Genomic DNA, 13,938 nt, shown 5'->3' on the forward strand with positions numbered 1-13,938 from the left:
GATGAAAAATGCACATTTTCAACTTGGTTATTCTGGCTCCGAGAAGTATTAATGGAATGGCTGACCAAATTCAGGACACGGCAATTACAGAAAAGTTCAAGCTATTTAAAGCACCGACAGGACAGTCTCCTGCTACGTAACTAGCCTTCCTGAAATAAACAGGCACTATCCGGGACAAGCAAATTAAGAATGAGCTCCCCGCCTGCCCTCTGCCATTAACTCTACTAATAATCATGATTAACTTTTCTACCTTCTTCGGCTGTCATCATCAATTTAATATTCCAGAGCCCTCTAGGAAGATGCATTTCACAAGGAGCTTGAGGGGTCTGTGTAAAAGTCCACATTCCCATTTTTCCTTCCCTGTGTACACAACTTATTTAATATACTAAGAATTGTTTTATTTGTGAAAAAAAAAAAGAGCTATGGATGCTTTTAAAGAAGTCTTAAACTCAAACTACCACCGTCATCTCTGTACTTCTGATTTGAAACCCCCCGTTTTTAACTTCACAAGTACAAGCTTACTGTTTAGGTGGCAATCATGCATAATGTCAGTAATGGCTGGCTAACAAGGATTTTTCCAGTTTGCTGGCTTTCTCAAAAAAATATTTTACTAATTTTCTAAACATTTGATTGTGATTATTTGAATTCAGAGATTTTTCCATCTGAATAACACTGAAACACTTCGCTTAAGAAGCCCTTTGTTTTGAACAAAGGCTGCTTATATAAAATTAAACTTGAAACAGAGCCATTTTGACCAAAGCTTGTTTTTATGTTATTGAGAAATCTTAAGTTTCCCAGGATTCTATGTTATGAAGATTTCAGGTTTGCAGGAGAATCCCTGGCCGTAAAACTTTGCCCACGTACATCTGCCCACTTACGAGCTGCCTCATACGGGGAAAGAGAAGCCATAAGGAAGTGCCTTTCCTCTGTGTTTGTGAAGAAATGGAATAAATCCAGCTGATAGTAAGTAACCAGTTGGCCTATCAATGCAGAAGTTCAGTATACAACTTAAATTCACCAACCCAACTTAAGGGCATCCAGTCCTTCAACATTCTATAATGTGCTAGAGGTTGACCAATCCTTGTTGACACCAGTGACTAGTATTCACTTTCCACACAGGGGGTAAAAGTTGCTCTTCCCCTCTACAGACCCGTTTCCAGACACAACAGCAGATGGTTTTGCCATTATTTGCTACATAAATAACCCCCCGCTACAAGGGAAAAACCTGAGGTTCATTTCCAGGCTCTGGGAGCCCTCTCTGGCCATCACTGGGCTGAACACCTTCCACCTCATCCTCAGTATGTCAGCAGTACTGGACAGACAGCACCGAGATGGGAGGGAGATCCCCAATCTGTGCTCAGGTAGGAATCAGGAGAACTTTCCTAGTGAGCCACAGTCACAGAAGTACAGTTGCTACAGTTGGATCAAGTAATTCCATTGCTGGGGTTTTCCTTAGTAGGGCTGCAGTTAAGTATAGGTGCCCAGCTCTTCAAGGAAACAAGAGCAACCCCTTTTTCCTCCTCAGAATTCAAGTCTCTGCTTCAAGGCAAAGAAGTCGAGTTGTTCAAAGTACAGAGGACAGCTTATTTTTAAAAATGACAAGAAATCGGAACTTCAAACAGTCAAATTTGTACAGTTGTAAGCAATTTATGTCCTTAGCATTTTGGTAGCATCAGTGGTTCTTCCAGGTAAGAGTCAGGGTATCACTGATCCATCAGCACTAAAAAGGGCTCTTTTCTTTTTCACAGTAAAAGACCAGCCTAGGGTTTTTTTTGGGGGGAGAGGAAAAAAAAACCAACCACTCAGTTTTATGATCCAAGCAAAGCTTCATAGAGTAATATTAACAAAGATTTTTACCTCAAAAGAAATACAGACCAAACGGAATGCTGTTCAGGAGCCTTTATTTTTTTTTTTAATTTAATTTTTTAAACAGGCTTAAAATATGCAAATGCAGAAAAAAGTACGTGGATATTATAAATAACATAAATCAGATAAGCTTACACACTAACACTACAAACACCCCAGTGGGGGGAAAAAAGCAGTACTAACAGCAACTGTAAGCAATCATCAAGCAGTCAAACTTGCCTAATTCTAGGCAAAAATATTCATCCATCAAGTGTATCCTTGCGATTGACACCAGGATTCTAGTCGGGTACAACTCACCCAGTTGTTAAGGTTCCTTTTTGGAAGAGAGACCCTCATTTCAACTACGTGCACACGAGGTTCCTCATCCTCCTTACGGTTAAAAATAAATACTTTATGTTTGTGTCCAGTGCTCTTCAACAGAGGTCTCAACAACACTAACAACTCTTACAAAACACTCCTGCGAGGTAGATGTATCATCATCCCCATTTTACAAATGGAAAAGAGATTTGCCCAGAGTCTCACAGCTATTTAGTATCAGAGCCAGGAACACGTCCCCTGACCCTGTACCAAACCTTTCCCACTAGGCAACGTTCCTTTTTAGGTTAAACTATTGCATTCAAAAAGTTCTTTTAAGACAACATAATGTTTAATATTACAATATAGCATTTTGTAATAAAACAAGAATACAGTATAACTCATCTCTGAGGTACCATTCCTCTCCCCTCCCCAACTCTTTCACCTGGAGATAACCAAAATAATTATGGATTAATGAAAATAAGTTTTTTAAAAATATGCACTGTAGGCGCAGATATGCAAGTGACTGGAAGTATCATGTTTCTGTTTATAAAGAATAATGTGTTATTCCTCTAGTGCCAACTTATATCAGGCACTAGGACCGTGCAAATCATGTTATTTTAAGATGGTAAGCAGTTCCATGTCCAGTTTTGCAGTTTAGTGTCAGTAACTCCAGTCAATTACTACAGATACCTTTACCCAAGCTTAGTATAACGGTGAGCTGAAACCCCTACAACGACTCTTAAAACACTTTTGGAGCTACACATTCAGCTCCCACATCCACTAAGTGAGAGTCTTGGTTAAGACAAACACACGTGACTTCAGGTTTTAACAAATTCCCATTTTCAAGTTTTATAATGAAGTGACTAACTCCTGTATTAGGGCTGACAGAAGACAACTGAGACTTTGTTAAATTTGTTGGCAAAGTACAGTTGAGATCTGAAACAAAATAACCAAGCCAGTTCCTCATGTAGGCTCCATGACTCACCACTAATATATTGGCATCTAGTATTTTAGAAGCTCCACCATTATCAGAGTTAAGTTCTGCTTCACTGCAGTGGTTTGTCCAAGGGAAAACAAACTGTTCTTCAGGTGTTCCTGAGCTTCTGCTTGCCGCACCATGCGCGTCTTGTTCTTTCTGTTCCAGTTCAACAGCTAGCTGACACAGAAATTCAAAAAAATCCCTTGCACGTTCTCTTACCTAAAGAGAAAGGTCAGAAGAGCACATTGTGAAGAATGCAAGAGACTTTGGCTTCTAGAAATCTGAGTTATAGCTACTTTAGCAAAAAGAAAAACATTTATCACAGACAAGTCTCAGAAATCAATGGTAAGTTACTCAATGATGTAAAAACTCTTCTGCCCTCCAAAGCCAAGGCTGAGAATAACTGCCATCATCCTTCTGCAAACAAGAGCTTCATGAGGAGTCAATCTCAAAATCAGTTTTGGTTCTAAAGAGATTCCCTGCTTGGCAGTCACTGTAATCAGGTCAAGTAGTGCTTAGAGCTTGGGAAGTAACTACCTTTGGTTGGGCTAAACTCTCAATAAGGTGTTTCTAAGTGCACAATAGCTGCATCTACATAGGCAAAATGGCCTAGAAAGTAGGGGACAAATAAATAAATACCATACTTCATCCAGTGTTTCTCCTCCAGAAGGTGTGAATGACGGACACTGCTCTCCAGCAGCCTTTGCCATAGCTTTGAGGTCAGTCAAAGGCCTTCCTTCTGCAACGCCGTATTTCTGTAGGAGGCGAGTTACAAAGAGCAGTGTAACACGCAAGCTTAACTACCTTTTACATTCTATTTCAACACTGGCAGAGGACCTCTTTTTATATCTGCTACTGAAGTTGAAAGAACATATATAAAGTGTGTGTGTGTGTATATATATATATAAATATATATATAAATACAGAATTGTATATATATGTTATACAGAAATATATTAAGAACAGCACCTCATTTAAAGTACTAACATTCAAAACACTACCTTCAGCCTGATCTTTACCTTGAGATTTTTTTTCCTACATTCTTCACACTCCTCAGCATACTAAATTTGAATGTCTCTGTAACTGAGGTTACATTGTGAACACCTCTGTCCATAGCTGTTCACACAAGCATAAACTCCATTTACTTTTCCTTCACAGAAAGACTACATAGTCCTCTACATTTTCCTGAAAGGAGGTTGCAGAGAGCTGGGGATGAGTCTTTTTAACCAAGTAACAAGCGATAGAACAAGAGGGAATGGCCTCAGGTTGCACAAGGGAAGGTTTAGACTGGATATCAGGAAGCATTTCTTTCCAGAAGGGGTTGTTGGGCGTTGGAATGGGCTGCCCAGGGCAGGGGGGGGATTTAAGAGTCAGGTTGACCCAGTGCTGAGGGATCTTGTGTCAGTGTTAGGTTAATGGTTGGACTGGATGATCTTCAAGGTCTTTTCCAACCTTGATGATTTGTGTGATTCTGTGAATTAGTTTTCATAAGAAACAAATAACTTCTCTACATACCTCTGAAATTCCACAACAGAGGAGGAGTCCATTTTAAAAATCAGAATTTTAGGAAAAGACAAAAAAAGACAAAAAAACACAAGTACTCTACCTATTAAAAATAAACAATTAAGGCCTCCCCCCACTTCTTCAAGACACACAGTACTGCTGTGGACAGCGTTTTCAGAAAACAAGGAAAAAAAAAATCTTAAAAGCCTATGCTAATGAAGTCATAGAACATGCATTCAACTATCTTCAATGACATGCTTGTTCCTGAGACCCCCAGATGCAAGGCCTATATGAGAAACAGTACTAAGAACTCATATATACCAGTCAGTTATTCCGGATCACCAGAAGTCACATTATTAAACACAATATTTCTCACCAGTCATGTATTTTACAAGAAATATATGCTTGGATGTGCATTACCATTTTTGACCTTGAAGACCTTTCCAAGGCACCTCTCTAGCAATGATAAACAGATTAACACTTCTCCCTCCAAAGACTAATACTTCCCTACCACCAAAAGATGAAACATATATTCAAGCGGAAAGCTCTGGTCTTTCCTTGGAATGTTCAAAGACAGTGAAAACGCTGCAGTTATGGCTATTTTGAGAAAGTAAGAGCTGATGCTACACTGTCAAATGCTCCATTACACACAGTCCAGATGTTGATGACTAGGATACAGACACGTACTCATTACTGACGGTTTTTTGACTTCTATGTCACTATCCACTTGCTGTGGATATGCAATTAGATGCCATAAAAATTAATTTATTACAGTCTTCAGAATTTAAGTGTACTGAAACATGTTTACTTCAGACTCTCACTCCCCTTCTCTAAAGCCACTTAGAAAGACATGAAGAAATAAGTGCTCTGAAGCTGCTGAAAGTGAAATCCTAATCTTAAACATTTTTCCAGACTTCTCTCAGAAAAGGAAGGCAAGAGAGAACAAAACCTTCTTAACAGGGTCAACGACATGTTCTTTAACAGGACTTTGCTTCTTTTCATGTAAATCAAACTTGATTCCAGTTATCCAGAGTAGTGACCTATAACCTGTGGCCTGCAGACACTGTATTGATATTTCTATACATCCACACAAACGTCATGAAAAGGGAAAAAACGTGTAACAGAGACTTAAGATTATCTTTTTAAAATTCTGTATCAGGAACCATAATATTTTCAGAAATGTCAGGTGGTTAAGCAACTAAAGAAGTCTGTGAGGCATTTAACTTGCTGATCTCAGGGGGAAGAACTGGAGTTTCTTGCAGAAAGAGACAACCCAATCATGTTCTGCTCCTTAAACAAATGCCTGCTGGCAATATGCCATCTCACTTCAGATTTTGTAGCACTTCCTTATTTAAAACTCAGCTGACACTCTCAGTGCAGCACCTGAAGGACAATTTACATTAACAGCAGCAGACAACATCTCAGTTTATTCTGATCAAGACACTTAAAACCAGACAAGTACAAATATGCCTTTATCAGGCAGAGAGGCTAATCGGGAAAGCAGACTGTTCCACGGACAGCAGAAAGATTTTCAGTAGTCTTGTGCAAATGAAAAGGTATAAACAGCTAAAAAGCCAACAAGGAGTTGTGCCATCAGGCTAGATAAGGTAGGCAGAGGAAGTCTCTTTAACACTTTACTCATGGGGTTAGAAAACAGAGCTAAGCTTTTTATTACATTTAAGATAATTTCCTCTACAAGTAAATCTTACCATACTTAAATCATTAAAACATCACAGTTACAGCACTCAGCACTAGAGTTTGGCTTTGTTTCACGATTCTGAAAACAATTTATAGCACCTGATGCGAAGAGTTCAGTTTTCAGTGATTAAAACCACATCAAATAGTGCCCTCCACTGTTAAACCTTCTGTTTAATAAGCCAAGATATCCATCAGCAATATTACATTTTCAAATTGTTCGGTGTTCAGTATTAGAACGAACTCTTTTGGCACTTACTCTCTCTCGAAGTCTCGCATCAAACTTGATTTCCAAATCTTTGCAAAACTTGTTTTTTCCTAGAATTGTGGCAGCAGTCTAAAAAGTGAATATACAGTCAGGTCAATGAGCTGTTTTCTCATGGTATAGCAAGACCATCTTACTCCACCACAGCCACATCAGTAGTACCCAACGACCCAAACAAACAAGATAAAAAGGTTTTCAGCCTGTAGTGTCTGTCAGAATTGAATATATGGCCTGCATCTGGCCACAGAAGGTAGGAAAGCTGCAATCTTCTGACAGTTCTTTCACAATTCAAAGCCCAGAACAGTTCAAGACACTTAGCACCCATGAAAGGTAGGCAGCAAGACATGTGGCCACAGCAGGATTTACCAGGATAAAAGCCACATCTTCTCTTGAGGATACTGCCACTCATAAAGCAATCATGCTGACATACTCTTTACATGTAGTACGTGGTTCAGACTCACAAGCAGTACCTTCCTAAAAACTGGTCAGTTAATCTGACCGCAAAAAACACAGCATCTAACAAATGGAATTACTTTCTGGCAAGTGGCTACTTAATGCACCTCAGAAATCAAATACTCACAAACCAGTTAAGAGGCAGGAAGGGGGTTTGCTGGCAACACAGTGCAGCACGAGCCTCTATTAGGAGGGAGAAATGCACTCGATACAGTTCAGGGGAAATTAAAAACGACTAGCTTAGTGTAATCACCTGCCTTTTGATAGCATGGCCAAGACACAGAGAAAACCCAAAGGGCTTAGTTTGCTTTTAACAGTAGTCTGGATGACTTCAGTTTTGTGCTATATGTCTGTCTTTCAAGGAAGCATGTGATTTTGGGGGTGCAGGGAGGGCAAGACGACTGATCAAGAGGAAATTCTGATACTGCTTTTGAAAAAGTATTGCCTAAACCAGGCTCTAGTGTGTTGGATTATTATACAGCCAACAAGGTGAACTAAAGCACAGCTAAACTGCTCCTGTTCTTATAGGCACCAAAGTGTGAAGGCTGTACTGGATCTGCAGATGGTTCTGTCTGGTAACATCAGCTTAAAGTCTTGTGCAAATGTTCACATCCAGTCGAACTGACATCCAAAGACCTCACTCATTTTGAAAAGGCTCCTCGGATTCTGTCAAATAAGAGGCAGACTTGTTGTGCTAACAAGATTTTTATGACATAGTTAATGTATTATGTTGCAACTTTAAAATTCTGTCACAGAATAATGTTAACATTCCGATAGGGTTGAAGCAACTTCCTTGTACATTTGAATAGCACAGTCGTATGATTACATCCTGAAATTTCTCCAGGACTGAGATCTTGTTCAGTACATAGAATAGACATCATTCCTCTACCGAGCAGTAATTCACACTCTGAACTGTAAATATTAAACATGAAGCCTCATTTGCTGTGCTGAATCCAAAATCTGCCTTGAAGAAGAGATTAACTTCCTCACACCCCTCCCACCCTATCCATTACTGGAATACCAGCATGCTTCAGAAATGTTCCTGAATCTTCACAGTACCACAGCGAGAGAAGGGATAATCAGCCCCACTTCACACGTGAGAAAGATTGAAAGATTTTCTCTCACCCTTCTCAAGTCTCAGCCTGTCCCAGTCCTGAAGCTACCATCGCTGCTGCAGAGTTCTTGTCCCAATGGCATGAGCATCTCACAGAAGGCCCCATATTCCCCTGCGGACTTGGGTGCTATGCTCTGTTAAGCTTACAAGTCTGACAGAGTTATGCTCTGTTCACACCACATCCCAGTCTGCCCAACCAGTCTGTTTTTTTTTCCCCGTTGCAGGTCTTCCTGCTCTCTTCCACACTGCTGATCTCTGGAGCTAGGCTTGCACTACCCCTCCCAGGCTTACTTTCTCAAACTGGCTTCCCTGCAAAGCCTCTCTCTGCAATTCCCACACCTGCTCCCTTTGCACCTCCTGTAGCTCTTGGAATTCCTACCCAGCTAGTACAACTCCCCTTGCACACATCCCTGTTTTCTCCTGTCCTGTTTGGGCTTGAACATTCAGCTCTCAGCCACAGGCAGTAGCCAGAGGACTATGTACCGCTCCCAGTTCCAGTAACCAGTACACACCCTGCCTACGGCTGATACAGGAGACATTGCAAGGAAAACTAAACTTTACCTCTGACAGTTTCATTAAAAAGCATTTTTTCCTCTTTTGCAAGGGAAGTTGCACATTCCTCTCATACTTGAGCTATGAAGTGACAGCATAGTAAAGGACACTTCATAGATTTGCAGCTGCCAAAGAAGGGAGTTCCAAACAAATGGAAACCGCAGCTTTACACATCTTTGGAAAAGCTTCCAGAGTCTGGTAACTTTTCAAACAAATGGCAAAACACATTTTTTTTTATGCAAAGGACAAATTCAGGTCTGTCTTCTACATCATGAGAGTGGCCAATGTATCCCATGAAAAAGGCTGCCTCTAACATACAGAAAAAAAATACCAACCTCATCCTCGAGTGGCTGAGCATTCAAAACAATCCCCTTAAGGCAGGCACGTGGCACGGACAGTCTTACAAACGTTATAAAGGGCTATTAACGTTTTTAAATATGATCACTGCCATTCGCACACTTAAAGGAAGTGACTTGCCAGGCAATTAGTATGCATTTTTAAAATATCTAATCATTGCACTCCTCCCTCCCTGCCTCTCCAGTTTGCTTTCTGCCTAAAATATGCTGCTACAGAGTTTATGGGATTGTGCTGCAAAACTGATGAGCGGTGTTGATCACGTACGTTTTAAGAAAAAAAGGGGGGTTATGCTAGATTTTGTTGATCTGGTTTACAGCGAGGCGTCACAGACTTTTGTAGCGAGACAACAGAGCAGAAGGCAAGCAACCAGCAGGACTATCAAGAATTAGTAGTTTCAACCACGTGAAGCCGACGTGTCCTGAAATCACAGCATCAGTAACAGAGGGAGAATTAAGGACAGGACTTCCACAGGAGACATGACCCTTCTAGAACAGCTGATCTATGCCTCTACCTTTAAAAGTTCCATTTCCCTAATTTGTTGAGTATTTCATAATCTTGCACACAAAATCACATGTAATCCTACTCAGTAACTAACATTGTTTTCCTCTTTAATTAACCTATTTAAAAAGTGCATCAAGGTGAAAGGTGTGCCATTACATTCCTGCCAAAACCCAAACTCTGCATGTTTAATGATCCTTGCACTGACTTTACAGCAAAACTTGAGCTTGCCTGTATTGGTCTGCACTCCTCAGAAAAACTCAGTGTACAGCTGCAATGCATAAGACACTACAACATCACTGCCAGTTTTTGTTTCTTCAGAGAAAAACTGACTTCAGTCTGTGTTACCTTTAAGTCCTGATTACTCCTTCAGCAAGAACACAGGCACAAATGAAAAATGCGAAGTCCATAAGAACAAGACTGCATGACATCCTGCAAAGCCAGCTGGCCTTCATCGCCTCCCAACTGAGCTGTTCTCATCAAAATCTCCCCTCATAGAGACTGCCTTGAATTCTACACGAGTAAAACTGCAGTTTTAAGTCCATCAAAATAGCTTTTGACTCTTCATCACTGTACTATTTTTCCATCAATAGCAAAGAAATGCCAAATTCCAAAGCTAATATTTACATTCAGTTGCCGGAAGAAGCACTTGCCTGCTTTGCTCGAAGGAGGTCACTTGAAAAGACGTGAGTAAACTTCACATTACTGAGAAATGAGCCAGCAGCATCTGCTTGTCTGAAACCAGTTGCAGAGAGCGGCTCATCCACTCCTTGACCTAAAAAATAAAACACATCAGCATTAAGACATGCAAATTTTAGATCATTTAGCAGCTGAGCAAACACGGCAGCAATAAAGAATCTGCTCAGTAGCAATAAAATGCTTTTCCTTCAGTAAAACCAACCATTAGTAAAAGTCACTGTTCCTCCGGTCTTCCCTTAACTCGGTCACAAAAATTGCATGAAAAAAAGGGAGAATAGTTTAGGAAGACAGAAGAATCGTTATCATTGATATTTATATTAATGTACACACATGACAAATTTAAACATAAACCTGAGCCCTACATTTTCTAAATGTGAGTAGTCATTTCAAATCACTTGTCCTTTTTAGAATGCTCACTGTTAGGCTTCCTGCAAGAGGAAACTCTAAAAACAGATTTGCTAATCGTAAATAAAAAGGACAATACAATTGAGATAACGTTGTTGATATTAAAATACATATACGGAAAAAACACGCACATTGGGAGAGTCAAGCCCTGACAAATATGAAACGCCTGCTCCTCCCCATTCCCCAAGGTTGACAATGCCTTGAAGAAACAAGGTGAGAAGGGATTCTGTGTAATGCGGAAAGCAGCACACACTCTTTGCCAAAGACACAGTTTCACAAGAATTCTACAGTTGATGTAAACATAACCTGTTGCGGTCTCTTCATCTCCCCCACCCCACCTCACACCTTGACACCAATGCTCATGCAGCTGCACAGCCAGCACGCTGATGGAACAAACCTAGCTGAAAAGCAGCAACCCCTCCAAAAATTGTTTTCAGCCAGAGTAGTCTGTGAATCTGGCCTGTCACAGAGCTGTAGGACAGCACTGAGAGAACCAGCACTTTGGTAATCCAACCTGAATTAAATAGGTGCGCTCCAGTCACAGCTCAGTCTGTAGGAGAAACAAAACTGTGGCAGAGGGACAAACTGTAACAAATTGCTATGTCCACACCTGTATCGCCTATTGTACTTTTGTAGGAAGTCAAAGCACAGAGCATGTAATTCTCATCTGATCCAGAACAACGACAGAAACAATTTTCACCAAACAAATGCACAATCGTTTATATGCTTCCAATAGCAAAAGAGGCAGGACAGCAGAAGTCCAGAACTTGAGTTCTGAGCACCTCATCTGTAACACAGCCACGTGAGAACCTGGACCCCACCACACTGGTATGTCTTACACCTCTCAAAACACAAAGCAGCATTCACTTTCTGCACTGGAGAGGGGAGAGGAACCTACTACACATCATTTTCAAAGCGGGCTAGGAATTAAAGACATCGTTGGTACTTTTAAGAACATAAAGCAGGGGAGTATTCTTTATTCACTTTATTATGAGCACAAAGCCATGTTGCAAGAACTGTAAATTGCAATGTCAAAACAGGGGTAGGGAAATTTGGAAGCACCATTCTTCTTCACAGCACGTAGCATTGTATAAAGTTTATTTATTCAGAGTACAGCCCTGTTAGGCTCCTCATAGCGGCGAGCCTTTGTTTTCCTACAACAGACATCTAAGCAGCTCAGTGTTTTCAGTTCTGGGTGTGCAAGTCTGCAGTCACTGAGGAAAAGTGTGGTTTTAAACGCTGTGCCTAAAGACTGCCTTTCTACAAAAAGAGCTGGGATTGAACGATTCAAGCACTTAAACAATCTGTGCTTTTCCTTCTTCCTTGCTCTGCTGTAGGCTTTTTTTGCAGGTGGCAGACTACCTTCTTAAGGCAACAGCCTCCTTCACAACATGACCTTTATCCGTCCTTTGGCAGCTCCTTATCAACTCCATTGTGCAAACGTGCACCTGGCTGGCTCTTCCCAGAGCTGCCGCTCTCACTTCCCTCCTGAGCCCCAGAAGCCCTTCTCCCAGGCCTCACACTACTGAGAGTCAACACGGTGCTACAGGACACTCCAGCATCCTTAATAACAGCCACTGTTACCGGTTTATCTCACTACGGGTAAATTTTTATCCCCTCCCTGTTTAGAAAAAGGATCTATTTTAATACTGTTGATGCCAGAAATGCATTGCCATTTGTTGATATTCTGTGGAGACTGACTTAGAATCTTCATAGTTCTGTAAAGCTATCAAGCTAACATCCTGGCTTACAAATAAAGTCTCTGAAGGTTTGCAATATTACTCCATAAGAATACTTAACATTTCAGCAGTTGGTTACAGGATTTCACATTCTGCAGGGAAGAATCATTTTCCATCTCTAACAAGCTAACAGAATAACTGATACTAACCTTGCAGTATCTTGTCTTTATTGTATCTTGTTTCTCCACTGAAAGAGATTATAAACAAAAAAATTAACCCATGATTTTACTGAATGTTCAAAACCATTATTACATTAGATACCAACAGGAGACAGCAGAGTCTGAATATGAAAAATGAGATACAGTACAGCAGAGCTTCTTTCGAAAGGACGTATCTGAAGACAAAAAAGAGAAAAGGATGTATCTGAAGAACAAAAAACCCCCCAAATATTTTCAAGTAGTCAGCCTCAATCATGCTGTCAATATTTACTAAGACAAACCTACCTGGAATAAAAGAGAAGTAATTTCTTAAACTTATCATACATGCAGCATAATTTATTTATTACAATTGCATTTCCATGCTGGAGAGGAAGATTTGAGCCCGCTTAGGACAAGCATGTGCTAGCCAACTGGACCTCTGAGCTTTAAAAGGAAGCCAATTCAAGAGATTATCAAAGATAGCAGCAGAACAGGCTGCACACCTTGAATAGAGTGTAAGAAGACAAAGCTGTAGAAAAACTAGCAGAATAACGAACATCACCTTCTTTAGGAATTATACTACCTTGAAAACTATAACTGACAGTATTTCAAGAGAAGAGTCACCAAATACACTCGTAGATTTATTTAGAAGGGAAAATTTTCACGACTAAACGATGCAAAGTTAATCATGCTGACTTTGTTGAGAATCCTCACCTGACTGAAAGGTCACTTGATAAGCTTTTAAGGCCAAGTGTGCTGCTTGTTTTTTATACAGAGAGCTATGATATCAACACTGCTGTGCAGAAGTCGTCGAGATGAGTCCCAAATAGGTAACTGATCACAGAATGCCAGTAATTTTAAGACTGGATTTTAGTATGCTTTAAACTTTTCCCTCCGCAGGGGGCAGAATTTAATCATTCAGGATTAAATCACCCCATGTCCTGACATGTTACTTCCAGACTCCTGAGGAAAACGCAGCGGGCAGGATGAGTCCATCCTGCTGGCCATCAGCTGGAGGTGGGGGAAGAGCAGAACGTGCTATTTTCCAAGTAGCACTAAGCTAGCACTGCCTACGCAAGCACAGTCTGGTGGATGAACTCCCACCCATTTATTGGTGAACGCACTGGGATCTTTCTGATGTGTCTGCAAGAGTCCCACCTGCAGATTTCCAGTTCAACAAATCATTTCAGGCTCACACGTTTTCTAGCTGATGTCAAAGTTAGGCTGCAACCAGCAAATCCCAGTTTTTAAGGGAAGCCAAGAGTAATTCTTAATAGGAGGAAAATCAGAAATTAAAAAAAAATAGTGATCTCTGCAGTTGCACTGATCAAGTATCAAACTGTATTATGCTAAAGGAGAAAAAAAAGTTTAACTTTCAT

At 40.5% G+C, this 13,938-nt stretch overlaps 1 protein-coding gene across 1 annotated transcript; it reads right to left on the bottom strand.

The window, feature by feature from the left end:
* Positions 1 to 1,884: 1,884 nt before the first annotated feature.
* On the bottom strand, positions 1,885 to 13,736 carry TIGAR (TP53 induced glycolysis regulatory phosphatase). Its single transcript, XM_026868646.1, has 6 exons — positions 13,718 to 13,736; positions 12,572 to 12,609; positions 10,233 to 10,354; positions 6,600 to 6,677; positions 3,787 to 3,897; positions 1,885 to 3,361 (listed from the first exon to the last, which is right to left on the bottom strand). The coding sequence occupies exons 5-6, from the start codon at positions 3,850 to 3,852 to the stop codon at positions 2,903 to 2,905; spliced, it is 525 nt and encodes a 174-aa protein (XP_026724447.1). The 5' UTR covers positions 3,853 to 3,897; positions 6,600 to 6,677; positions 10,233 to 10,354; positions 12,572 to 12,609; positions 13,718 to 13,736; the 3' UTR covers positions 1,885 to 2,902.
* Positions 13,737 to 13,938: the final 202 nt, after the last annotated feature.

The sequence above is a fragment of the Athene cunicularia genome, assembly GCF_003259725.1.
Source record: "Athene cunicularia isolate RWA chromosome 1 unlocalized genomic scaffold, athCun1 chr1_part2, whole genome shotgun sequence".
Lineage (NCBI taxonomy): Eukaryota > Metazoa > Chordata > Aves > Strigiformes > Strigidae > Athene > Athene cunicularia.